General features: G+C 40.8%; 1 protein-coding gene across 7 annotated transcripts; it reads right to left on the bottom strand.

Moving 5' to 3' along the window:
- Positions 1-16: 16 nt before the first annotated feature.
- KLHL15 (kelch like family member 15) lies at positions 17-27,495 on the bottom strand. 7 transcript variants are annotated; one of them, XM_068687225.1, is made up of 5 exons: positions 27,352-27,495; positions 25,772-25,849; positions 25,203-25,299; positions 14,893-15,604; positions 17-6,796 (listed from the first exon to the last, which is right to left on the bottom strand). In XM_068687225.1, exons 4-5 carry the CDS (start codon positions 15,595-15,597, stop codon positions 5,687-5,689), a joined length of 1,815 nt encoding a protein of 604 aa, XP_068543326.1. In that variant the 5' UTR covers positions 15,598-15,604; positions 25,203-25,299; positions 25,772-25,849; positions 27,352-27,495; the 3' UTR covers positions 17-5,686. The 7 variants fall into 7 exon arrangements, with proteins under 7 accessions (XP_068543326.1, XP_068543334.1, XP_068543317.1 ...); XM_068687233.1 differs by lacking the exon at positions 27,352-27,495 and adding an exon at positions 27,293-27,311; XM_068687216.1 differs by lacking the exon at positions 27,352-27,495 and adding an exon at positions 27,182-27,300.
- Between the last annotated feature and the right edge of the window lie 72 nt (positions 27,496-27,567).

The raw sequence follows: 27,567 nt of genomic DNA, 5'->3' as shown, positions 1-27,567 counted from the left end.
AGTATACACAAGAGCATTTAAAGCTTAAAAATATTTTATTTACACTTTTCTTTATACACATTTTATACATCTTTTTTTCAGTTTAAAAACCAAACACAGCGCATATGCAAGTCTGAGCATACTGTATCCATAGCTAGGGAAAATTACCTTCTGCCAAAAAGATACAAGATTTTTTTTTTTTTTTTAAACAGTTTAAAAGAGGCAATTCTTAAATAATTCAGAGTTTATAGCAGCCCTGGGGTAGTCATTAGACAGTTAATCCAAATGTACATATGAGGTCATATATATATATATATATAATTTTAATTTTATATAGGAAAAGTATTTCCAATTGCTAGACAGAAACGCGGCAGACTCTGAAAATAACTCTTCCTGTTAACTTATCAAATACATTCCTCTCGATACAAACAATCTGATATCGTACACTGGAAACAAGTGGGATCCTATAGCAGAATTGCATTCTTCAGCATATAATAATATATTTTTAAAAGATCTAAAAAAATAACAATATATAGGGAAAATATTTAAAATAAAAAACATAGCTCACTCTTCCCCTCCACCTGTTCCCATAACTGACATGAAAGTTAGGTGGGTTCCACTGAGGTAATACAAGCCCCCTACATATAGCCTTACAGCCCTACGTAACACTGTATTTCCTGGACTTACACCAATGCTTTCTACCAGAGCCATAAATAAAAACTACTGCCTGCAAATAGAAGTGGTTTTCCCCTAGCTACCAACTTGATATTAATCCAAAGATATTTGATCGTTGAGAGTTATTTTAAAAGACTGTATAAACATCAATTGAAATCTGGGAAGTGGAAAAAAAAAATAGTAGAGAGAAATCCAGGAAAGCTGTACACAAAAAAAAACAAAACAGTTTTTCTGCCACCTGCCACATTGACGATGCTTTTATGAAGTTCATCCATACAAAGGGAAATTCTAAGTTGCTTATCATCTTCCAAAAATAGAATACAGATGCAAAAATAGTCATTAGTATTTACTTTAAGCAGCTTCAGATTGTTTTACAAACATTAAAACCTCAACAAGATAGCTACAGGACACTGGCAAGCTTTGTTTTAAACGAGTTACGCGTACTTCCCAGTTATGTTCTTTCCCAGATTCCTTCCGTGAGCCCTGCCACATGTGATGGACCACGCTTATTCAAGTTAACTTCACTTTTTTTTTTTTTTCTATTAAATGAAGAACAACACGGATGTTTTCTTTGATGACCCAACCCTGGAAATACTTAAGCACAGCTTATAACATTTGTGTCTTTAGGTTAGAAGTACCTCACAGTTCTGTTTTCTTTACATTGGACTGTTCACATACGTGAAGAACGCAGTTGAAGTGCTGAAAGAATGAGGAGCCCAATTCACTGCTTTAGTTTTGTATGGAAAAAATGCATTAAAAAGGCTAGGCACCTCTACAAATGGGATTATTTCCAAAAAAGACTGCCACTTACAAAACTGACATAAGCTTGAAGTTTATTTTTAAAGAGCCATTCGCATCTCCTCGTAGTGCTTGCCTTCATTTTGCAAAAGAATGGACATACTGAGTTAAACAATGTTTTTCTTTTTGAACTTCCTATAATTTGTGCCAGCTGAATATTACCCTTTGCTTCCTGAGCATCAGTGCTTCATCCCCGATGCAAATACTGTATCATCAGCAGGAAAAAAGGCAGCACTTGTGTTTGTAAGGCAGGAGGTCCATAAGAAAAAACGGCTGCAGGCCTCAGAGAGCAGCACAATATTAAAGTCCCAACCCCTTAGAACTAGGTACAGCAGGACGCCGTCATGCTGCAGAAAGTAGGGCATCCATGTTTCAAAAGAAGGTAACACAAAAGCAGGTTGTCAGGTACCTGCTATGCTGCTGCTAGCCCTTCTTGCTAGCGATGCTTTCTGAAAGAGCACTGACCCTTTGTAAAATCAAGTCCTGCCTTCCTCCGGTTGAATCGATGAGGAAAGAATTTCAAAAGGGTTTTTTCCCCACCTCATACCTCCCGCTATGAAACTACTGCCAACGCTTTGTGGGGAAAAAAAAAATGAGCTAATTCTTCCTTGTGGGGTACTTTGAAAAGAGTAATCTGTCCCATAAAAACAGACATGGCAGGATGCTGAATGGCAACTGGCAGTGTTTAACCAACTCACAGAAGCACTACACATTTTGTCCGTTCTGGCTCATTTGGAAACAAACCTCCTTCCTGGAGCCAGGTGCTACATTAAGACAAGGAGCTGATACATTTTGGTATAAATGTGAATCAACTAGGCTGTAACTCACTATGTCCACCTTTAAAATTAAAGGCAAGTACACTTGCTATTTAAAAGGAGGTGATACATTAAGTTCTATGTAGGTAAGATCAGATTTGCTGGTATTCTTTTAAGGGTGGGGAGGAAATAGAAGAACCTCCCAAGCTTACTGATCAAACACTGTAACTTACCTTTCCCTTGATGAATGAGAGGCATTTAGATGGTCTTAAAACCCTCCTTATATTAACTTACTCATAACACTTAAAATTTGATAGCAATAAGCAGTTCTTTTTAGCCAAACTAATTTTGTTTAAATAAAAACATTAAATGATCTGGAGCTAAATACTAAAAGAAAATACAAAGAGCAACTTTCAATAAAATCTCTCTCTGAGAGAGGACATAAAAACGACTGGCTCAGAAGTTCCCACCGCAGTGGAAAAAAAGAGAATGTAAGCTAATTTTATATTTTGTGTTTGAAACAATAAAAGCATGGTAGAAATGTTAACAAAATTAATATAACATTCTCACATACCCACACACGCTCTAAACCCAAGCAAATTCCAGTCATTCCTAATGTTTGATGATTACAGCCAGCTTCTCGACAGAAACACAACTTCAGGGAAGCTGAAACCAACAGTGCGAGTCGAAACCTCATGGAATAATTGCAGTCCTGAACAAGGGCTTCCAGAACTGGGCATCTGAAGACTGTATCTGCTTCAAAGCAGAGCACCTAAGAATGATCTGGTTGTTCACATTGGTGTCGATACTCACCAATGACTTCACTGGCAGTTGCTTAGCCCACAAAACTAACAAGGTACTTAAATGCAGAGCTGAAAACTTTATTTGGGACACCTCCATCCTTATTTTTAATCGAGTCTTAGCCATGTGCAGTTAGTACACCTGAAACACGGAAGACCAGGTTTCCATTCCCATCCACATCCATTCCCCAGACTGACTGGTAAAGTACTCCATGCCCATTATGCCCATTAAAGCTTACTTGAGCAGGATTAGATTTTTGCTGCCCCATACACTTAAGAAACACGCTGGTAGAAATAGACTATGAACAGAAAAAAAAAAAAAAAAAAAAAAGTATTTTTTCCTTGTGCCCTAGTATCCTATGAGATAGGTACAGCAGAACATTTTTTACTTGCGCACAGCCAGCACCTCCTGGAATCAGGTATCTCTGCGCCCACGTGGGGCGATGTTCACGGACATCTCATAGTGAAACTGAGGTTTTAGTGTAAACCAAGTTGGCTTTAAGTTAAACTATTAAATTATATTTCTTACTCAGTAAAGAATTAAATATAACTGCAAACCCCAGTCTGCATCAGAAGACTGAATATCAATATTTGGTCCAGTCACTACTGACATAGATAACCGATCACCACAGCTATGATGGCATATATTCTCTCTTTCTGTTAAAACTTATGGAAAGAAAATACTCTATCAATAAACCATTTTTTATGGAAAAGATCCTGCTGACTGACTTGTCATGTAGCTCCAGATCCTCACACCTGAACCCAGCATAACTGCTACAAAGGTATTGTTAAGTATATGGATAAGGAGTTTTAGACATTGTTTTAACTTCTATGGATGATTTCAGATTTAGTTTAGGCAAGTAGGTGTTATTTTTAACACAGGACGTTTTGTGTGATTTTGGTCCCTCTGTAAGTGCATTCTTTTGAGCTCCCTGAGTACAGTACATTCCTTTTCTACAGTGATTTCTGACTGGAAGATGCTGTATAAAGTGGACTTGCATTGCTGCATATGAAGTAGAGTCTCTTGCTTAAAGAAAAACACAGTAGCGTAAGATTTTACAAAATATGCAGGTGCACGTTTCAGCATTTTGCCCCTACATGTCTGAACTAAGCCTCTGACTTCCACACGTTTCTCCTTCGGATTCTAGAAGCGACTACTTTCACGTAATTAGAGAAAATGAGGATTAAATAATTACTCATCATTATTTATGCCTTGGCAAATAATTCTTACCCATGTAGTCTGAGTATCTGCAAGTTAACACAGTGGACTTTTTAAATGCCCGCTTGGACCACACAGCTCACTCAGTTCAGGCACTCTGAGGTCACTAGCTATAGGTATGAAGGTTGTTGTGATTTTTTGTAAAAGAAACATAAACGGTACCAACCATCCAACCACCGAGGCTCCAGATTTTTAAAACACAGTAGTTCACAGCAGCTGATAATTCAAAAATTAATAGTAATAAAAGATTATACCACTCCAATATAAGTACAAGCAAAGTCACTGCTGAGAATAAACATAGTACACCCAGTTCTGAAAATAACCGTGGGTCAAAGCCGTGCCGTTGTGCATTTGCTTACTTACGTTTTCCATTTTCATAAAAATGATGACTGGGCAGCACATTCAAACATAAAAGAAACTCAGGTAAGATATGTTTACTTTTAAAAAATAATTTATAAAATAACAAATTATTAACAGTTCATTATGTAGAATCAATGTAAAGATTTTAAAGTTACTGAATCAATCAGTATATGCTAAAGAGAATTTGATACCAGATGAGGCCTCCAGTTACTTAAGAACTTTGAATTATGTAGTTTATGAATGGAAAATACTATACCTTAAATTCAACAGATATGGCTGACTCTGTGCACTAGTTAAAATATAGCTGCACATGAAAAGATTTTTTTTTTTTTTTACAGTGTATGCATGTGTGTGTAAATATCTTACTCACCAACAAACACAATGCAGACAATAAAAGGCAGCACAGTAGTGTTTTGAATAAAAAAAGTTCCATTTTCAATTTTGTAGAAAACGTGTAAATTGCGTTTTGGCAGACTCACTGGTACTACTGTACAAAACCAGGAAAAAAGCCATGCAAAGGGGTCAGGATTATTCTTGAAAGTATTTAAGGGAAAACAGAAACACCTAGCAGATTTGAGAATACTTTGCAATTAATGGGAAAAGCATCCAAAGACAACACAAAACACAAAAATGGTTTAGATTTCTTCTTTTAAACCTGGCTGTACCCTAGTATAGCTAATGAGTTTTACTTTGATGCTCAATAAAAAAAATGAGAATAAAGTCTTTCTTCTCTTCTTTCCACAAATATTTTGTTAAATTCAATTGATTTCAGAAGCAGTGTGGTATCATGGCCATAGAAGAAAAAAAAAATGTATTATGGACATGAAATGCTATCAAAAAAAGTAAACACACCCAAAAATATATTTTTCTTTCTCCTACTTACAATTATGTTTGTTAAAAAAAAGCTTTTACAATATCAGACCAACTATTGACTTTTCCAATAAACGTGGTAAGAACTCTCCCTGTACATCCCCGTTTCTCTGAAGCATTTAGCAGTTGTTCATACAGACAAGCTAATGTCTCTGAAGGAATTCAACTGGTTTGTGTTTTCTGACAAAGGAGTTCAGCTTTTCAAATTTCACCGGGTTGTTCATTCCTTTTTAGCTGCAACGTCTAACATGCTCCAAAACATATTCAGGAAAGTGCAAGCTGCAGACTTGTAAGCCATCCAGCTTACACGGCATCCTCGGGTATTCATCTTCTTTCCATTTGTTTTCCTCTGGATCAAAGGTGAGAATTGAATCACTGTAATGACCATTGTAACAAAGGCCTCCAAGAACCATTATCTGTTTGTCCAGAACAGCTACACCATGACCACTCCTACCGATCGGCATAGAAGCCAGTATAGTCCACTGATCAGTATCTGGGTCGTAAACCTCTGTAGACGGACACCCTTGAGACTCAAAGGAAGCCCTCAGAATCACGCAGACACCACCAAAGACATACAGCTTACCATTATAAGAAATCATTTTGTGAAAGCATCTCGCATAATTCATTTTGCACTTGTTCTCCCAACAATTAGTGACCACTTGAGTTCTCCTCGTTCGCTGCTCTACTGTCCCTTCTTTACTGGGATCGAACACACACACTTGCTTAGAGGTTGAAGATGATGTAATTCCACCAGTGATATACAGCTTGTTCCCAAGCACAGTCCCTTCATGTCCGTACTTATTGACTGGGTAGGGATCCACAAACTCCCATTTATCTTCAGTAATATCATACCGTTCGGTTGAGTAAAACGTTTCGTCCCTGGTTCTCCCAGCCACCGCGTAAACATACCTCCCAATCACTCCAACAGCAAACTCAGACCGTGGGACAGACATGTCTGCCATTCGTAACCAAGTGTTCTGTCTTGGGTCATATCTAAACACTTTGGATGAAGCATGAAACTCACCGTCTGGCCCCAGTTCTTCCCCACCTAATAGGAACACAAAGTTATTGACAATGGCAAGGCAGTCTGGTCGTAAAGGTACTTGAGGACCCTCGAGTTCCCACCAGACCCTCGGTTTGTGCAAGAGAAGAATTTTACTGTTTACCATACTGTGTCCTATCATTCCTCTAAATACAGCAGTCTGGGGTTTGGCAGAACGAATTTTGTTCGATTTCATTTCCATCAAAGGCTGTTGGTGAACGCTATGAAAGTAATTCATGGCTTGGTCAACCTCATGTCGCAGCTGCCGGGAGTATCGATAAAACTCTGATGTTTTTACCTATGAATACATTTAAAAGATATTAAAATTCTGACCAAGAGAAACATTCCAGAAAATCTAAATGACTATGTGTCATTAAAAGATTATTTTACTTAGTTTCATTCGGGTATTCTCGAGAGCAATTGCATTTGTGTAGGGAAGGTTAAGCTAATGCACTCTTATCCAAAATCCAGAAGGCATTTGAGAAATTAACAGCGGTGGCTAACAGGTTCAGTGGAATACTCGCATGCAAAATTTAAGCAGGGATTATGCACAACTCAAGTCCCCTAGTTTAAAAATCATTATTCCTTCTCCGTAAAAGCTCATTCATCTTCTGCTTAATCAAAGAAGTACCAAAATTAAAAGCGCACCATTGTCCTAGTTTTGAAAAACATTCTACACACCCATTCTGTGCCCACTTTAGACTAATTTCTAATGAATTCTCACCACAGAGCCCAAGCAGGTATTCCTAAACACGAGGCTCTGCTCAGAGGGCCATTTAATCGTGGTGGAAAGGGAAGGTACACAAACCCCTTCCTTCAGGGCATGTGATCACACTAACCACTTTTCATCATGGTTACCTTACGGTTCCCCCTCTGTGCATCTCCACAGGTTAACACACACCTTCAACACAAGAGGAAAATATATCAACAAATATTCTTTTGCTTGTGCATTTTACTGGTAAATTGCAGATGTAGGTTTGAACTACCACTTCCCCAGTGAGCATTAAAACCTTTGTATCGATGCCTAGTCATGAAGCTCTCCTTCCTGCTGCCATCTCTCAATTTGAAAAGAGCTCTCTCTGCTCGATTTTTCTGAAAGAATGATTGTAATTTACCTTCCCAGGCCTCTACCTAGTATCTAAGCTCATTTAAGTTCCTGAAACTGGTCTGGAGATGATTCCAAAACATATCATCTGATTTGAACGTTTTCATTTATGTAACTCCAGGAAGCCCTCAGTCACCATGTGACTCTTTTCAAAGAGGCTTCACTCTTTCTGAACATTCTGAATTATATGCAACATTCTGAATTATACCTCTAAAACAAAACAAAACAAAACAAACAAACAAACAAAAAAAAAACACATTCCCAAATATTGCCTAACCCACAAATCCTCTATCAGATTCGATCCTAATTCTAAGTATCTTCCACAAAAAAAAAAAAAAAGGATTGCTTTCTAACACTCTCAATACCTTTAGCTCCTACCAGCTCCAAAAAGAGGAGCAATGCTCTGAAAAAGTGTCAGGTAACTCCAAAATTTCAAGGCAACCACACAATAACATCAGAAACTACTCTATTTCAACATCTGTTCCCCCACTTCCTCCTATTCCCAGGAGGCAAAAGCCCAGACCACCACTTAGGTGTTTATGGTGTGAATGAGTTTTCACATATATGAAAAGCAGTTTTGAAACAACTATTGTTTATACCTTGTGAATAAAATAGCTCCATAAACAAGGACTATGCAAATTACATTAGCTTGCTGTTAATCGCTTCTCTTCCTTGCATAGTAACCACGATGTTCTGCTATCAGATAAACATTTCAAAAAAATCATTTCAAGCCACATCCCAAACACAGGTAGACTTAAAGATTCAAATAAAATAAAATAAACAGTAAGTTAAATACAAAGAAGTAAAACAAAAATGACAAACAAGGTGGGTATCCTCAAAAGTTACTTTCAAATTCTAGAACAGCACTACAATTTCACACTGTTTGCATCCAAGCTGGAGCAATCATTTCTGGAATTAAACAAAAAGACAGACGATTTTTGTTCCACCTATGTGCATCTGAAGTTTTCTTAGAAGATTATGGAAGATCAACGTGCATAAAACAAGCATGCCATCAAAGGCTGGCTGAGAAGGGAGGTGGTGTTTCTTTCCTCATCCGTCTGTCTTTACAATTCTGTCTTTAGACCTAGAAATGGAAATGCCAGCTGGAAACTGGCATAAGCTTCATATATCCTCGTCACTCTACTCCTTTATTTAGACAGCCTAAACCTCACACCATGAGAGTACACGAAAAGAAATGAGGGATCTATCTTATTTCAGAGACAGCCTCTCAAGGCCAAGGAGCCCATCTCTCAGTAGTTTATCACTACTTCTCTTGATAAGGGCACTAACATCAAAGCAAAGCTTCAACCTCTTACCTTAAACCAGTAAGAAAGACATCAAGAAGCAAACGTAACCACCAGTTATAAACGATCCTCTCAGACTGACCTATGTCTGATTAGCTACACAGACAATCTTAAACAGAAGAAAATATGTAAGCACTGGGAATTCTTACAATATTCAGAAACAAAAACTAGGGTGGTACGCTGTTTATCTATACACTAGGAAGAAAAGGTACTTGGAGGCTTCCTAGACTTTGCTGGTGGGGAAAAACATCAGTGTTGCTAGCCTTCCACCTTTCACCAGCACCACCTCAGCCATATAGGAACAGTACTTCTCCCAAGGCTCAAATGATGGTCTAAGATGAATGGTGGGATGTGTCTACAGGAACAAGTAGAGACTGTTCATGCTTGCTTGATATGAACAAAGGCAAGGCAACTGTAGGACAGTTTGCCCACTTTCACATTCACCTGTGTTCGTCTGTGTGAGATCTGGAATTACTTGAAAGTCCTACCCAGATCACAGTAAGGAAAACTTCCTATACACCTACACTTTGGAATAATTTTATAATACCTTTAATTACTTGCGTGTATAATCAAAAAGGGAAGCAAGCATTAAAATGTATGTGTTTGGTGGTTAAAATACAACAGAAAGTTGTATATGTTTTAGTTTCAGTAAATTACAAGCATGGCCCACAACAAGCCTGCTGTGCGAACTGCTGTCTGATACCAAAAATATGCTAATGGAAATCCCTCAGTGTTCAGAAGTAGTCTAGAAGTAGAAAAAGTAGTTGTCCAACAAATATCTAAGTGCTTAATAGCAGACCATATTTTTCTGTTAAGTTCAAATGGAGAAGATCTAGAAAGAACATGCACCTAGTTACCAACATATAATATAAAATTAAAGAGAATGTTCAAAGCTTGTGTGGAACATCTGATAGATGGAGATGTAAATTTGAAGTAAAACAAACGTGCGTGGTAAGAAGTATACCATCAGCTCTGTAGTGATAATAAAAATGTTAAGTGCTTCACAGCATTCCCAGAATTTAGAGAGACTTTCTGTTCTCTTTCTGGAGGGTCTCACAGAAAGCTTGATTCAGACTTCCTTACCAACACCAGTCTTACTATAAAAATGAAATTTAATCCAGGTGATAAGTCTTCCCTCCTGTGATTTTTTTTCATTCTTTCCAGTATTATTCTTCAGTTTTCTGGACAAAACCTTCTTAGAGGTTCTGCTGGGATACAGGATTAATATTGGGACATAGCTACACAAAGAACCATAGGAGAAGTACGTCATTGCACCATCTACTAGTTACAGAGGTTCACAGTCAGACTTCTAGGTACACAGTCAGAAAACAGCATGAACAAAATGAAGTGTTTCATTCCATAGAAAAGATGAAGAAAATAATTAAAAGCCATTCACCTCCACAGCCCTCCTACAGGTAGCCAATACCAAAACTTTACCAAAATTGTCACCATCCTTCCAGGCATAGTAAATTGGAGCTGGAATGCATTTTCTCTTCTTCAATTTGAATCCATGAGATACTCAGTAAAGAGCTCTGATTCTCTAAAATAAAGCAACTATTCATCACTGACTATTTTCCTGCAGAATCACAATGCATGCAAGTAAAGGAATTTTTCTAACTGTATTCTGAAAAGAAATAAACCCAAAATATGTGCCTTTACATTAGAGTATCTAGTCTGAAAAGCAAGCCCTATAAAGGATCAGATAAACCCCGTGCTATGTCAGTGTTATTTTTCCCCTCTAACAGGGAAGATAATGAAGTGCAGGGTAAATTTCCTTTAACAGAAGTCTGCCTTCAAAGCATAGCTTTTTTTTTTTTTTCCCAGCAGCCATTTACCACTCTCGCTCTATTTGTATTTTTGTTACTTGGTCTTTTAGTAAAAAGCTTACAAAAAATAATATAGAAAGGCTGCTTTTGAAGTGGCCAAAATAAACATCTCTTATTTGTAAACTCAGTAACTAATTCTTAACATGTTATTATCTGAGGTAGATATTCTCTAGTCAAATCTCGATTATTTATTTTTTAATAGTTTTGCAAGTAAAAGGTGGAGTTAGCTCTAGAAATCTGTTACATACATCTTCTTTGGAAAGACGTAGCATACCTTCTGCGTGCCTGGTAGTTGAGTTTGAGTTGCTTCACTTACACATTCAGAATTAGCAATTTTAAAAAACTCAGGTACAATTTTATGACCTTTGAAATAGTTTTCTGCTTATGTAGCTAGAAATCGTGGAGTTTTTTTATGAACCATCCAAATCTTTCAGAGTTTTTACCAGTCCTACAGAAGGAACTATGCTAATATCGATTAGGCTGACTCAAAAGATCCATCAACTCTGCTATAATTCATACTATTTTCACATCTCCTTATCTCTGGCCATATTCTAAACACGATTACAAGCCTGTCAACAAACATGATTAAATTTCTGGCACGCTTACTCCAAGTCAAAATTCAGTCAAATTTAAAAAGTTACATGTATGTCTCTAAAAGGGCAGCAACCAAATTTACTTTGCAACCCAACATCAGTATACATGACACTAGGTAAATTGCTGTACTTAACTTTTCCTTTCTCTAGCATGGGTGATTACTTTGTTACAGCCCATGGCCAGTGTGAAAACTGGTCAGTACCTGCATAAGACTTTGAAGGGCTATTCTGCGAGTGCTACAAATCACGTAGTGCTTTTCAGCCTAGCTGTAAAAAGACAAAAAGACTGTGCAGCAAGAACAGTGCTCTCAGAGTGTCTCCCCAGTTAAAAAAAAAAAAAAAAAAAAAAAAAGGAGCAGCAAGAAAAATTATCACAGCCGAGCTAGAATCTAATAGCAAGAACTCTCCTATAGAACCAGAAATCTATATGCCAGAATTGAGGTGCTCAGCACATAATAAGTACTGCTAGCAAGTCTATCCAAGTCAGAGATAACCTTCAGACAGAAAAATATCACGTGCAGCACCTATTTAAGAGAAGTGGGAACCACTAACCTTATCCACTAGACACTTATTCTAAACCTCAGAATATTAAATATGTAGAAAATAGTGATGTGTAATTTACTAGATATGGAGGTGAGGAAAAAAAATTATAGACAGATACATTTATCAAAGACAAAAATCACAAGGACAACATTATAATGCCATCTTTTCAAAAGCAATCATTTGCTAGATACCGAAAAGCACATACTCAAAGATGGACTAATTAATGTGCTTTTCATTGTAGCTCTAAAGTACAAATTGAGGTACCTAGTGATTAGTAAGCTTCTGATTTAAATTCGGAATTTATAAATCAGCATGGACTAGTCATAACACACTCTAAAATATGGTTATTTGAAAAAACTTCCACGATTTAAGGACAGAGATTTTTGAAACATTTACATCTGAGCAGTACACAGATCGAAATCAAAAGATGAAGGGAAAGCATAACATGGTTGCATACAGTAACAGAGAAAAACTCAGCTTGCCTAAAGACTTACAAGAGCTATGGGTAGGTTTAAAATAAAGGCAAATGTAATGTCTAATGGAACTTGTGCTTCTCAGTCATGAACCTTTCCTTTTCCAACAATTTCTCCAAATCCTTATATTTATCCTTCCATTTTCCTCATACATCTATTTTAAGAGCCAAACAACAAAGTACCTATTCCTACTTTAGAGGCAGCTCTTCCAGGACCGTTTAGAGCAAGCAAACAAACCACACCTTCTCTTGTGCATCCCAAATGCATGTCAGTCGTGAGGTATTAACTCAGTCACTCATCAATTCCTTTTTAAAAAGACAAGGCATCCCACTCAGATTGTAAATCTCTTTTTAAAAATGCTGTAAGAAACAGAATGGCCTAAGAGGCAAAAAGTATCCTTACTGCAACTTGCAAAATTATGTTATGTAAGTTATTTATGTACTATAATGACAGGCATCTCAGAAATGCCTGTTAGAAAGGTTACATAAGAGTACATATGACATGTCAGTGAGTGTATTGTGAATTCTGAGCTTGCTGAACCGTAAGAGTCAGCCTCAGACTGTATTTGGTACATTTATGCAGGAGTTTACCATGCGCTGGCTTCAGAAGGAAGAATTCTTGTCTGATTTTTGATCTCCAGGAAAGCAGAGTAATCAATATCTTCCCCCTTCTACACAGGTTTTCCTCAAGTTACTGACAGAACAGTTAACTGACATGTTATTTTATTAAAAAAAAAATATGTGTTTTTGTTTTTTTTTACATTGGCTTCAGCTGCAGATGTCCTTTGTCACTTGTCATGTTGGATTACTCAGTGCTCTCTAGCAGGTCAAAAGACAAATACATTTCTAGCTGCAGTGACGAATGACATGCATATTTAGCTGTGCTTCCCTGTGCTGAACATAGCACTGTGTCCCTGTAGAAAGTGCACTGGTGTCTCTCCGTTGCCACATACAGTTATGGGTAGGGCATTCACAGATACAGCTTTTACCTGTGGGTATATAACCTGGGGCACTGAAAACAGCATCTCTCCTTAAGTTCTATCTGTTTGGTAGCTGCCAACAGAAACCATGAAAAGCCCTGTATGCAGGACAGATACCAGTGATATCAAAAACCAACTTCAGAAGTTACACCTGAATATAACCCTAAAAATCAACACACACTTTTCACTTGCGCTTGCAGAAATTTCATGGGAGACAGCTTGATCCTTGAACTTCTATCCCCAAAACTCAAAGAGCTGAAGCCTCTTCCACATGAATCTTAACCTATTAAATTGACTTTAAGAATACCTGGTGAATCCTAACAGTTTTCCTACTGAAAGGCTTAAATTACATAAAAAGGTAAAAGCTTTATAAAAAACAAGGCACCACATGGTATCTTGCAGAATCCAGCTCTTACTAGCTGGAAACATTTTAACCCAATATAAACATTCCATTAGTGTTCTGAAACAATTCTAGGTAATTAGATTTATTTTATGTCCACAGGCTAATACAGGATCACCAATATATTTTATGTATTAAGTTCTCTACTCAATTCACACACAAAAAAAACAACCCATTTAAGGCCCAATACAGGGCCTTAAATCCTATTAATTCATTAGGAGGTGAAAAACATACAAATTAAAGTTCGTCTGATCGCGCAAAATTAATAACATAATTAAAACAAAATAGCACAAATTAAGTAACTCTTAACTTGAATACCTTTACTGCTACTAGCCTGTGAGAGAGCTGATTATGAGTTTTGTAGCTCTCTACTGTTGACAATAAATATTCCTGAGATTATCAGGAACTAAAGAACAACATTTTTCATCTATTCTTCAACAGAACAGTGGAAAAAGCAAGTTCTCTTTTAGACCCTCAACATACACAGTCATCAGATAAATTTTAGATCACCTATTACAAAGATTCCTCTGATATTCGAGGTCATTATGTTTCACACTGTCAATCACATTTGGTTGCATTATTTGTCTTGTATAAAATCAATTGCACGTGTAACTTTGAGGGACCGGGACTTAGTTCCAACTTCTGTGTAACAGCACAAGTACTGAAGATACAATAACAACAAAAACACCCTGCAGATTTAACAGCAGATGACACTTTTCATTTGTAAACAATTAGAATTTTTAAAAAAGTACTTAAAACACACAAACTCCACAGTCAGAATGCTTTGATTATATTGGTAACATTTGTCACGACATATGCCCTACATAACACGTGCAGTCCCAAAATCTCTGGAAAGCAAGAAGCAACTTGTAGAAAACAAGAATGATTAAAATAAAACTTGATACAGGTGACCTTGTTTTAAAACATCCTTTCCACATGAAATCACTTAAAACACATGTACTGTAAACCTACCTGTTCTCCAGCCACTGTACATACTATTGTCTAATAAACATCTTAAAGTATTGTCATCCGATTATCTTCTACAGGTATACTAGAAAAATAAATGGTATATTTTTGTTCCTCCTAACAGCACTGGGAATCTTACCTATTTAATGGCATGCTGCCCTAGCTAAATGATGAATCCTGTCTATTGCTTTTCAAATGCACCAACCTTCTCAAAAACACTGGATGGTGTCATCAAACAAAACCTGATGTTCTGAATGATGGTGTCCGTATGCCTCCAGCGTCTTCTATCATGGCGCAGCCAGGCCTGAACAGCTTCATACAGCTCTATCTCTGGAAATCTGCTCAGATGATCATTATCCAAGTAAGACATGAGCTTCTCAAAGCTCAGATATGAAAGGAAGTCAGGTCTGGACATGAGCGGCACAAAATTCTCTAGCAGAAAGGAGTCCAGTTTTTCCCTGACTCCTTCGATGTTTACACCAAAATCATCCAGGAGTCTCATAATTTCTGCACAGTTTTCTAAGCAGATCTTAGCTAAGAGAAAAGAGCAGCAAAATTTTACCACCTCTATAAGCTGGACATACATGGCAGCCTGAAGGATTTCATGAACAGTGTTCATACTCAGTTCAATAGTTCCATAGTACATGAACTGGAGGACATGACTGAAGCCTGTAGCTGTCAGACCTTTCAAATGGATTTTGTCCTGATCTCGTTCCCGCATGTCAGCTGTGAACATAATCCTGAAGTAATCACTCTGGGTGGCAAGCAGTGCTTTATGGGCCTGAAATTGGTGGTCTTCAATGACAAGTGTGACATCAAGAAGCAATCCCTCCTCATACAGTGCTCTGAATCCAGCAGAGACACTGGTGTCATGGATGGAGGAGCTAAACCCTTCCACGTCCCCTGCCATGAATCACCTGGGGGAAAAAAATAAACATAAAAATAAAAATAAATTTTTATTTCTAGTAATGAACACATCACAAACTCTTCCTGACCAGATAAATCCTAACTGAAGTTGCTTTCACTAAGACTTAAAAGTCTTCCCCATCCTTTTGGTTTTATCTTCAGCTGAGAAATTAACCGGAAAAAACAACTTAAGATTCAAAATTTAAATACTTTTCACCCCCAAATATTCTCCTTTTAAAGAAAGGATGATGAACAAGAAGAACTATGCAATAATACCAAAGTAATTCCTCACTCCACACTACCTAGTGGTCAGATAATGAATATACAATACCAAAAAGCTCACCATTGTTCTCCCTCCTTCCCCTCCCCCCCAGTCTTTCTAAAGAAGGTATCTCAGGAGAGCAATGAAACACACTCTTGAATATGAAAGGTTTCAGAAAGGAAGTGGAACTTCCTTAACTTCAGAACCAAGCTGCAAAAGAACTGTACGAGGTGTAACATAAAATAAATAAATAAATAAATAAAATTACTCTCCTTAAAAACATACATCAATTTACTCAAAAGTTATTTCTGGGAAATGAAACATTCCGCAATTCGAAGATACTGTTTAAGTTTTCTGTGTCTCATTTGTCCCACAACAATATAGTCCAACTTTCCCTCTTGTTTCTTATTCTCAGAATTATTTACATAATGAGATTTATAAACTACAAAATACTTAAGGCCACAGGAAGCACTGACAGGATCAAGTCACAATAAATAATATACTATCTACTGTGTTTAGTGAAGCTTAACTGCTTTTTAAAGTGCTACTTCTGTGCAAGCTAGGGTCAGCAACAATTAAGTCAAAAAGAAAATAAAGACCAGCAGCATCTTGCCCTGTAAAAGTTAAGGAAGATTAATAATCAGTAAAAAGCAGTATAAAAAAGTACTCAAAACCCAAGAATTTGTCAAAATCTTGCTCACCTTCCTGGGGTCTAGCTAGGGTGCAGTTCCGTTAAACAGCTTGAACCAACCTAACAATTTATCACTATTCACAGGGCAATAGTGTGCTCCACTCTCCCTCTGTCCTCAACCTGGAATCTAAGCTTCTGCTGCCTACTTTGTGCCACTTCTGCTGCTCATTGGACTGCTCTGGAAAACCCATTCAGCTCTTAAGCCTGGTAGAAAATAAACCATGGGGAAAAACAGAACCAGAGAGTGACCAGATTGGCCAAGGTTTCACAACTTCAGAGAGCAGTTAGCACGTTGCACCCCAAGCACCGCATCCTGACTGCTGCCATTCTATCGGCAATGTATTTTATGAGGCTCCATGAACAGATAATCACCTCCTCTCCTTAACTCATCCACACCCATTCTGGGAAACAAAACCTGAGATTTTCTTTGTCTACACAAAACTACAGTGGTGTGTGGGTGTTTGTAGCCGCGCCTTGTGGAATTGGCACCACTCCCACACTGTTGAAGCCTGCTGACAATCATAGAATAGAGTTAAGGCCAGGAGCAATTCAGGCAAATTAAGGCCTTAAAGCAAAATTCAAATTCCTCAAAGTTAGAGCAGGAGCAAGGGAACAAAGTTGACAACCCAAATACTTTCCAGTGATCCAGTATCCATGAAAGGTAAACTCCAGAAAGGTAAATCATCATCAAATATTTTCCGCTTAGCTGTTGATAATTCTTGTATAAAAGCAGGAAAGGATAGAATTCCTCTTCTAACCCTTAACATCTCAAAAAGAAGCAACAAACAGAAGAAGAAACATAAAACCTGGCTTCAGTAATTTGCTTTCCAATAGGAACTGTGATATCAAATAAAAGACAAGCACTAATATTAGATTTTTTTTTCTTTCATTAGAGCACTTCTAACACCTCCCTGTCCACCTCCAGTTCTCTGATGTCTAACAGTAGCTGAGCTCACACTAAATTCTTCTCTCTTTATGAAACTTTATGGTTACTTTAAACAGGCTTTAAATGGGCTCCCCATTTTCACAAAATATAGAGCAACTTCTGTATACAACTGCCTCTCCATCGGGTTTGAAACTGGACACGGGGTTCAAAGATTAGTAGGAATCCAAGGCAGCAAAGCTGGGTTAGCTACATTTCTTTAGAAGATAACTAAGGCATACACCTCAGCTTCAACTCCAAGGTGAATGGAGATGACAGGACAGAAGGACAGTTGACATCTGCAAATGTGAGACATGAACAGAATAACAGAAGAATAAAAAAAAAAAAAAAAAATATATATATATATATATACACACACACACATATATATATAAAAAAGGACAAAAAAGTCACAAGAGAAGGAACATTCCCCAGGTGACTGAAGCAACATATAATAATCTGAAAACAATGGGATTTCCCATCACACAGGTGACAATCTTGTGGAAGGGGTTTCTTCAAAACTGTACATATGTTACTGCATACATAAACACCACACAGGAACAACACCAGTAAGACATGTTGGGGGCCTTTGCCCTTAACTTGAGAAGGATAATTACATTATACATACTCTGCAAACGAGAGGAACTCGGGGATTTTAAAAGGGTGCTCTTATCACCGTCAAAGCAACAAAAAAGGAGAAGTCAGCAAGCAAAGATAAAGAGAGACAAATCCCAGAAGGTAAAAGCACCAACTCCAGAGGAGCAAGTCAGGTGATCTTTTTAATGATCTTTATAAAGTCACAATATCCAAAACCCAGCATCAGACAGTGATCTAGGCAACTGACTGTAGATGGCCCTACTTGAGCAGGGGGATTGGACCAGACAACCTCTCCAGAGGTCTATTCCAACCTCAGCCATCCCTTGATTCTGTGATCAAGGTGTTTTTATAGCAATTGCTTTAATTATTTTTTTTAAATTGATTAAACAATAGTAAAAAGAAAAAAAATCAGAAATAAACTATTACAATTCAAATTTGTATCTATCAAAAAGTAAGGTGGTAGGAATCACCAAAAGGCAATTAAAAAAAAAAATGCACTGAGGAAGTGCCTATTAGGTTCCAATTTTCACATCTCCCTAGAAGTGGTTATTTGGTAAAAAAATAAATAAATAAATAAATAAATAAATAAATATATTAAAACAAGAAGTCAGCCACAAAACTCAACAGTAACAAGGTAGTCAACACTCTGAAATTATTATTTCAGAATGTTTCAGAGAATGTGATGTTTTAAGTCACTTAATCTTTCTTTTCACATCTCTGCTTACATTATTTTTAGCAAGTCTACAATTTTCAACCTCAAAATGCTTCCTCCCAAACATCACACTGCATTTAATGGATGTCTTAGGAAGACACACAAATAAGACTTCACCAAAACCCCATCTAAAGAAGCCTCAGAATTTTACGAGTAACAAGGAGAAGACTACTCATCTCCCTCTATTAAACAAAAGGAGTAAATACTCTTTTTCCAGTATAAAGCCATACACGATATCAGAAGTCACAATTTTCTTTAAAACTCAAAATTATATTGGCCAGTGAATATACTTTAACAAGGGGTTAAAATAGTTTTCTATAGAGTCTTCAGCAGAGACTGAAAGAGTAAAAGTTAAATGCATATTATGACCAACTGGTAAAAATCTCCATTGCTATAGCTAGTATTCCAAGTCAAAAGCAAACAGCAACATGGTAGCTCAAACATTTAAAAAGCAATACAAAATACTCTCAAAGGAAGTCATTTTTCTAAAGCACAGCTATCCTATTCCTCCCACGCAGACACTTGCAATCTTCGATGTAATTCTATGCACTATTCAAATGCTGCAGCTTATTTCCCAGAAGACAATAACGTAACAATTTTTTCTTACTTTCAATAAAAATGCAAAATTCAGAGGTAGATTTTTTTCCACCCATGCAAATCACAATAGCACACTTGATTTGACAGAAGACATGTAGCCTACAGTGATCTGTACGAAAATGGAACAAAAAATTCCAACGTATAAACAATAAAGGGAAAAACCCCCTAAAGCTGACATTCTGCATTGTCCTGCGCATAACAGAGCTGATCAGTGTAATGCAGCACAGGAAGTAAGATTCTCTGCTGAAAAAAAAAAAAAAAAAAAAAAAAACAAGACAAATACGCTCAACCTTGTTAGCTTTTCCTGACATTTCTTCCTCTTTCAGCACATAATGCATTACAGTCTACTCTGCTGCGACTGTAAAAGCTCTTTCTTGGAACATTGATTTCTCATCTTTATTCTGCAGTTGTAATAAATGTCTGAAAAGCCTGCTCCAGACTGCTTTTTCTTGCCGAACAAGGAGAACCTTCTTTCCTCAGGGTCTGAAGCTTTTAGTCACAAGTAGAAGAAATGGAGGCTAAATGCACAGGCTACTGAGAAGTTATGGAATACTTACTTGTGGCTTATGCCCTTCTTGATTTCAATATCTATCCAAAAGCAGTACTTCCTGAAAAAAAGCACCCTAAAAAGAAGCACCTGTATTTAATACAGAACTCTGTGTGCACTGTCTAGGGATAGAAATGTATTGTCCCAGTAAAGCACTGACATGATCAGGAACAGCATCTGAAAGGCAAATTTCTGCTTTCCTTTCCTGCTGTTCCTTAATTACTCATTTGTGATGCTGAGACAGAACTAGCAAGCTTCATATGAACTACTTGTTCATTCTACCTACCTCAGAGAAATTCTAAGAAAGCATCTATGTGAACACAGCTGAACCATGTTTTTTTCACATAATAGAACACCGTCTCCAGGTTACACAAAAAGATATTTCACAAGACATATACATGTATAGCTGTGTTTTGGTAACATAAAGTACTAAAACAGAGCTTAAAAAACAGAAATCTGTTCAATCTATCCCATTCCTTTCATCTGTCAAATGCACGCATTTCAACCTAAATTTTAAAGCCAGTCTGTACGCTTTATATAGCGCAGCACATAGCAAAAACTGCTCTGAGGAGCACTCTTTCACACTAACTTTACTTAAAACAACACTGTCCTGCACTAAGGCAACATTTCTCCATAGTCAGATTTTATACACATATGTGAAAATAGACTACTTACAAGCAAAACTTTCACAGTCGTATACACTGGTCACTGAAAAATGGGCCTTTGAATGCAGATAGGTAATGAGTGTATAAACATGTTTATACGGTATAGATAATTTATCCCCCAAATTAGGCCTCTATTTATATGGTTTGACACTAAACCCACCAAACTTTGTCTAAAACACCATTTTTCCTCACAGTTCCCCACTAAGTGCAATGGAAGGAATTATATAAAAGTGAGAAGGATCAGTAAGAGTGGATATCAAAACTTTCCATTGCCAGAATAATTGGAGATGCAGGAAACAAAGAAGCACATCAAGTTTTTGTATGTGTAAAACCCTTTATAATCCTAAATTTTGGAACAACTTTTCTTAAACCTCTCAGCATTATCTGGTAGTTCACGCTGAGGACTTCACCCAGCCCGAGGTGAGAATTCCAGAAGCATCCAGTTAACTTCAGAAGTGAAGAGTTGCAGGCTTAAGAGTCACAGAGCCAAAGGAACAATGCTGCCAGAACTTCAGAAGCTAACAGTTGGGTACTCTTGAAAACTAGCCACTGCACAAGGCATTTCTTTTAGCGGCATACATCAGACACCGACAGTCTCTACCTGTGTTGCTATCTCCAAGCAATCCACAGCAGCTTTCAACAGCAGCATTTCTGCAGCAGATCAGTTGCCTGTGAGGTCATCATAGTTAAGCTAGAAGTGTTATCAGAACTAGTTATAACCAAACATACTTAAATGACATATGGATCGTCTCAGCTCTGCATGTTTATACGTCACACTGGAAGTGTGCTTCAACCACAGCGTACAGTACTGGGAGCCTTTTGTTTTGAAAAAACCTCTAACCCAAAGCAGATGTGTTGCTGCTCTTAGATATATGTACTCATAATGGATAAGGTTCTCAACTCACATTGCTTGCTGTTCCTAAAAAACAGCATTACAACCCAATTTAGTCTTTCTGCACTGAAGAATCCAAATGCACACACAAAAAATAGTCTTTAAAACTAAATGGTTCTATTGAAGAGTGTAGGTATCGCATACAGTCAATTTAGATGAATACTAACAGATTTTGTCAGAAACTTCACATTTTACAATGCTAACAACCAGAGAAGAATAATATGCTCACCGGATGAGCCCTTAAATCAAGCTTTAGGATGATAATCAAAAGTTGTCTGGTGAAAGTGGATGCTTGACAAGTTTTCAAGACTGCCAGACATTTGCAGTTGCTTGACCAGTTTAATCTCGCCTGACTGAATCTAAACTCAGTTTCTGTCCCATGAATTAACATTAATGACATATGTGTTAGTTTTGCATAGTTTGCCCATTAGGCGGAAGACGTAATTGCACCTCGCAGACATCGAGAGATTTTTAAACCATTTGGCTAAACTATCACTGCAGCTACACCTTTATAAACAACGTGCACCAGAGCTAAGAACAAGCACAGCCCAATGCTGTTCCAGCTACATTTACTGATGTCAGACACGATGTCTAACATGATGTTAGACATGCAGTCTAAAATATTTCCAATAGAGCCATAAGAATGAGAATCGTCTCTAACAAGAAAAACTTGTAACACTAATATGTAAGACTTAAATGATGGCAGGGATGAAAACTGAATTGCCGCTGCTCTCAAAGAAGGACCGCCCTACCTTAAGTGTCAACATTATTTATGTATTTGTAATTTATATAATGATTATATCAAATGTCAGAATGATATTGACCAGTGATTTTCTCATTGTCAACATACTATGAACATCATCACAGCGGATTTTATACAAGAAAATATCAAATTAAGTATTTCCTACTCAGTCACCAAAATCTAATCCTACATGTTTACAGCAAAGTGTTTAGGCTCTTATTACATACAATTTTAGCATAATAAAAGGTAATGAGCTGTAAGTTACTACTTCATAAAAATTATTTTTAATTAAATTTAGGATATCTTAACTACTTCTTAAAACTCATCGACTTGTTTGTTATCATCAGTAAATTTATTGCTAACTCAGCTGTGCTTTTTAGTAGTCCTCTGAGAAAATAAGAATGATGAGATTGTGCTCTTTGTCCAAGATGCACAGCTTTTGACCCCACTGTCAAGTGCCAACTTAATTTGTCAGGACAGAAGTCTCAAACTTCTACAAATCAGCACCAAATTGGCAGCTACTCAAACAAAAAGACCCAGTACTACCTCCAGCATGAGCTCAACTTATCTGTTCTGCTTCGCCTGCTGAAAGGCAGATCAGCACGTGTAGATCCAAACCAGCTACAGGATATAATTAAGGAAAGTGAAAGGAGATGAGTGACGGTAGGAAAGCTTATAGGACATGTGGTAGAAATTAAACACGTTGGCTAGGTGTTGGAAGGAAAAAACACAGAAAGGATGTTGACGCATAGTGGTATGCCAAGGGGATCCAAGTGTGAACTGGGGTGATGGTGGTGAAAGGGCTGGGTTATGTCCTAGGAACAAGTATATGACACAACAAGCAAGTCAACAGGACACCACACTTCAGCAGCTCTGCCTTTTTATCGGGTAACAGCTTTATGGTTCCCCTATTCTTCATTTAAAGGAATGAAAGAGACTTCAAGTTTTTAAGTGACGTTTAAAACAGGTCGAAGCCCCAGTACCAATCCTGAGTGGCAGGCTACTCCCGCTACCAGTAACCAGTATTTTTTCTAACGCCGCCGATCGCAAAGTAGTCCTTTCCTGCGGCAGGCGCTTGGCTGACCTACTTCAGCTCTCCTACCGACGCGTCCCACACGGCTGAGCGGCCCCGACCAACGGGGCAGGAGGGCCGGCGGGGCCCGCGGCGCCGCGCTGGGGGCCCCCGCTCTCCCGGCAGCCCGCCGCGGCCCAGCCGTGCCGCCGCCCTATCCCCTGCGGCCGCAGGCACGGAGCTCGCCGCCTCGGCCGGGCTCCGCGGGCGGAGCGGAGGAGGAGGGCCCCGGAGGCCGGGTGAGACGAGGGGGCCCGGGCCGCCCTCGGCGGAGCTGCCGGCAGCGGCGCGGCTGGCGGCTTCGCCTACCTCTGGGCGGCAGCGGCGCTGAAGACGCGGCTCCTCCCGCAGAACCGGCGGAGAGGAGAGGGTGCCCTCCGCCTAGCATACAGCCGGAGGCGGCGGTAGCGGCGGGCCGCGCCGGGGGGCTGGGGAGAGGGGCGAGGGCTGAGGCGAAGCCGGGAGGAGGCGGCGGCGGAGGAGGAGGAGGAAGGGGGGACCCCGAGCTCCCTCCTCCCCGCGCTCCGCGCTCGGGGGGAGCCGCTCCCCGCTCCGCCCGGCCAGGGGCGCTCCGCGCCGCCCGCCCCCCGCGCTGCCCGGCGCTGCCCGGCGCCATGCTCCCCGCCGCGGGCGCCCCGCGCCGCCCGTCACTTCCGCCGCCACCTGCGGCCCGGCGGGCAGCCCGCGGGAGGGGCCGCGCCCCGGGCGCCGCAAGGCGGCCGCCGCTCCCCCGCCCCGGAACCCGGCGCCTCCCCGGGCCGGGCCCCCGCGACGCCGCTCTCTCGCTTACCGGGGGCGAGCAGCGGCCGCCGGCCGCCGGGGATCGGGAGAGCCGTGCCCAGGAGCGTCATCTGCTCGGCTCCCCGCCCGCCGGCAGCCACCTGCGGGGGCTCCGCGCCTCGGGGCGGCCCCGCGGCTCGCCAGCCTGGCGGCGGCCCCCGGGGCACGGCCGGGCGGCTCCCGGCGGGGATGCGGCACCGGAGCGCGCTGCGAGCGGCTGCGAGCCCTCGGCGGAGCTGGCGCAACTCCTCCCCCTCGCAGCTGGCCGGCTGCGGGAGCCGCAGGCTGAGCACAGCCGCCGCGCTCGGCACGGGCAGCCCCGCCGGGCGCGGGCCGGCTGCACGGGGCTTGGCCGTGGCCCGGCCTTCACCTCCTGGCTTGGCTGTACGAGGCCAAAAGCAAACCCAGCCTTCCCCGCTGTAACAGGCTGCACGCCCGCTGCCATCCTCCCCGTGCCTACTGCTGTTCCCATCCCCTTTGTGCCAGTTTTCAGCCGTTCATCGCCACCCCCGGCCCGCTCTCGATGAATAAAACAGCAGCGCAGCTCCTCCAGAACTGCCACCCCGACCTGAACGTCTATCCCACCTCTCACAGCTTCACACAACCAACTAGTTACTCCGTGCTCAGCTGCACAAAAGACTTCCCGCTGCTATTCCCGCTCTGTCCAACTGACCTCCTGCTGCTCCCTCATGGCCTACTTACTCCACGTTGCAAACAACCTGCTCCCATTCACTCCCTCGAACCAGTGACCTGACCTCTCTCTACTCAGCCAGCTTCATACCGTTCCTCCTCACGCGCTTACTCACGCAGTAAATTTGCCCCATTTCCCCGGTCACAGTTTCAAAACCTGTTACTTGTGCAGTTACGGAGAGACAACCAACCTTTACACACCCGCTATTCCAAAGCTGCTACCATTCCTGCCTCCGAAAGACAGGCTCTCCCTTATTCGCAGGCTATGTCCTCTGCTGCATCAAGCACATACACTTTGACAAGGAGAATCACTGCAGAATACGTTCCACACATGCAGAAACCACACAACTGAAACACCGTGCATCCCTCTGCCCTCTTCACTTTTGGCCTTCATAGTTCAGGGAGGGTGTAAAAAGCTAGCAGGGCTGTTTTGGTTTTACCTGACTGTCATTTTGCTGTTTGCAGTTTGTGGCAAGCTGAGGTGTGAGATGATCTTCGGGTCTCTCCTATACACTGCCATAGAAATGGACCTCAAACCTGGCAAAAAAACAAACAAAGCAAGCCAGCCATTTTTACATACTTGTTCTCATCATTATTAAAACATGCGTTAAAGTATTAAAGAGTATTAACAAAAAAACCACTCCTCCTCCACATCAGACAATTTACCTCCACTGTAAAAGCCATAACTTGTTAATAATGCTTCGGTCTCCTAACTAAAAATGTGAGACTCTTAAATTTGGGCCCCAGACAGCAACGAGTAGGGTCAATACTACCTTAATACTAATTTACATAGAGATTTAGGTTGACTCCTCTCATTTAGGTATCTGTACAACCTCGGTTATGAAGTAGTTACCATTGGCTTAACTGAGACTATTGAAATTAATATAATTCTGGACTTAAGTTTTTGAGTTTTATTAGTATGCGGTTCACTATTCCATTTCTATAATTTAGACATTAAATTTAAGCATGCACGTATCATATACTTGACAATTCCTATAAAGGTTTTTACCTTGTTTTGATCAGACATTTGCAGTCTTTAGACTTTCATTTTTCTTCATACTACACATATTCACAAATACGGTGAACCCTAGTAACAAAACATCAGAATATGCAAAATGTAGCATTTCGTTGTTTAAAGTAGGCGCAACCATTTGTGTATTTTTTCCCATTCCTGGCAGAATTCTTGGCAGGGATTAAATCATTTCTAAAGATTTCTGCAAACGTGACAAAAGCTGTTTCTGTAATTTTATACTGCACTGCATTATTGCATAAGTATATAGCTAAGTAACTGTAGAGTCTAGTATTTTCAGCTCATTTTCATGCCTGATGTTGAGGCAACTACATTCAAATACCACATCGCACTCTCACTGTAATTTGTCTATCTGTCATAAGCATGTATTGTTTCTCCCAAAAGCAAGATATTTACAATTCTTATGTAAAACATCATGTGGCCCGATTAAAGACTAGAAATGTAAATGTGTTTTATTTTTGTGCAGAATTACTGGGTTGCAAGACATAATACATTTTGTCACTGGCAACATCATCATCGTACGGTTTCTTGCCACATTCTTGTACTCTTTTCTTCAAAACAAGAATGCCGGCAATGTATTTGCTACGGGTATATACAGCAGGAGTCACTCCTGGATCTTGTAGCAGGAAAGTATGGGAATAGCATTTGTGAAAGTGGGAGGTTACGCGCGTTGTTAAACCAGGCATACCAGTTTTGTACAGATTTCCATCATCGCGTTTCAATCACATGTGTGCTGTGTGCCTGAGACCTATTGTTTTCACCCGAGCAGCTAGCCGGGCAAAATCTGGGAACCTCCACATTTTCCAGTAAGCAAAACCGCTGTTGATGAATGTGGATGCATCTGACAGCGGTTACTCATTGTGAAACCAGTTGCTCTGATCACTGAAGAAATCCTATTAGAGCAGCAATCTCCCCTAGGCCTTTAAGAAGTTCCCATGGAGAAGTCAATTCAATTCCCCACGGGGGAGGGCTGTGAATTTGGCATTTAGTCTCTGTTAAGTCTCTAAAATGGCTGTCAGCACTGATCAGGGGTTTTATTCCATTCTTAACACGTTTATGTTGTGAGCACGTTATGTTGCTGAACGCAGCGTGCATTTGGGGGGGGGGGTTTGGGGGCTGCTGGGTATAAAAGAAGAGCTCATGGCTTGGGGCAGGGCCTTGTATCTGCCCCCTGCAGCACCCCGCCTCCAGAAGCCAGCAGCGAGGGCACGAACGGGCTGTCACTGAACCGCACCAGGCTGGCGGCCAGCGGAGATCCCCGGCCCGCTCGCGGTGACATGTTTAAAGCCGTTACAGCCGTTACAGCCGTTACAGCCGTTACAGCCGCGGCGCTGGGCGCGCACACGGGCAGGCGGCCCGCCCCCCGCCCCCCCGCCGCCCCCCACACACCTCCATCTCCGGGCCGCTGGACGCGCGGTGACCGCCGCTGACGCCTTCACCCCCCCCCCGCATCCCACGGCGACGCCCGATCCCCGCGGCGGCCGTTAGGGCGGCCGTTACCTCAGCTCAGCACCGCCCCGCCTCCCCCCCCCCCTTCCCCCTCAGCCCGCGACCGTTACCCGGCGGCCCTCCCGCCCCGCGCATGCGCGAGGCCCTCGGCGCCCCGGCGGCGCTGCCGCACGCGGGGCCGGGTTGCATCACCCGGCGGCAGGGCGGCGGGGGCCTTCCGCGGGGCTGCCCCGCGCCGCGCCTGAGCCGCTCCCTCCCCGCGCCGCCACCGCCGCCCGCCCCGCCGCGCCGCAACCCCCGGCGGGGCGGCCCCGAGCCGGGCTGTG

Source organism: Anas acuta, chromosome 1 (genome assembly GCF_963932015.1).
Source record: "Anas acuta chromosome 1, bAnaAcu1.1, whole genome shotgun sequence".
Taxonomy (NCBI): Eukaryota; Metazoa; Chordata; class Aves; order Anseriformes; family Anatidae; genus Anas; species Anas acuta.
This window is presented reverse-complemented; position numbering and strand designations above follow the sequence as displayed.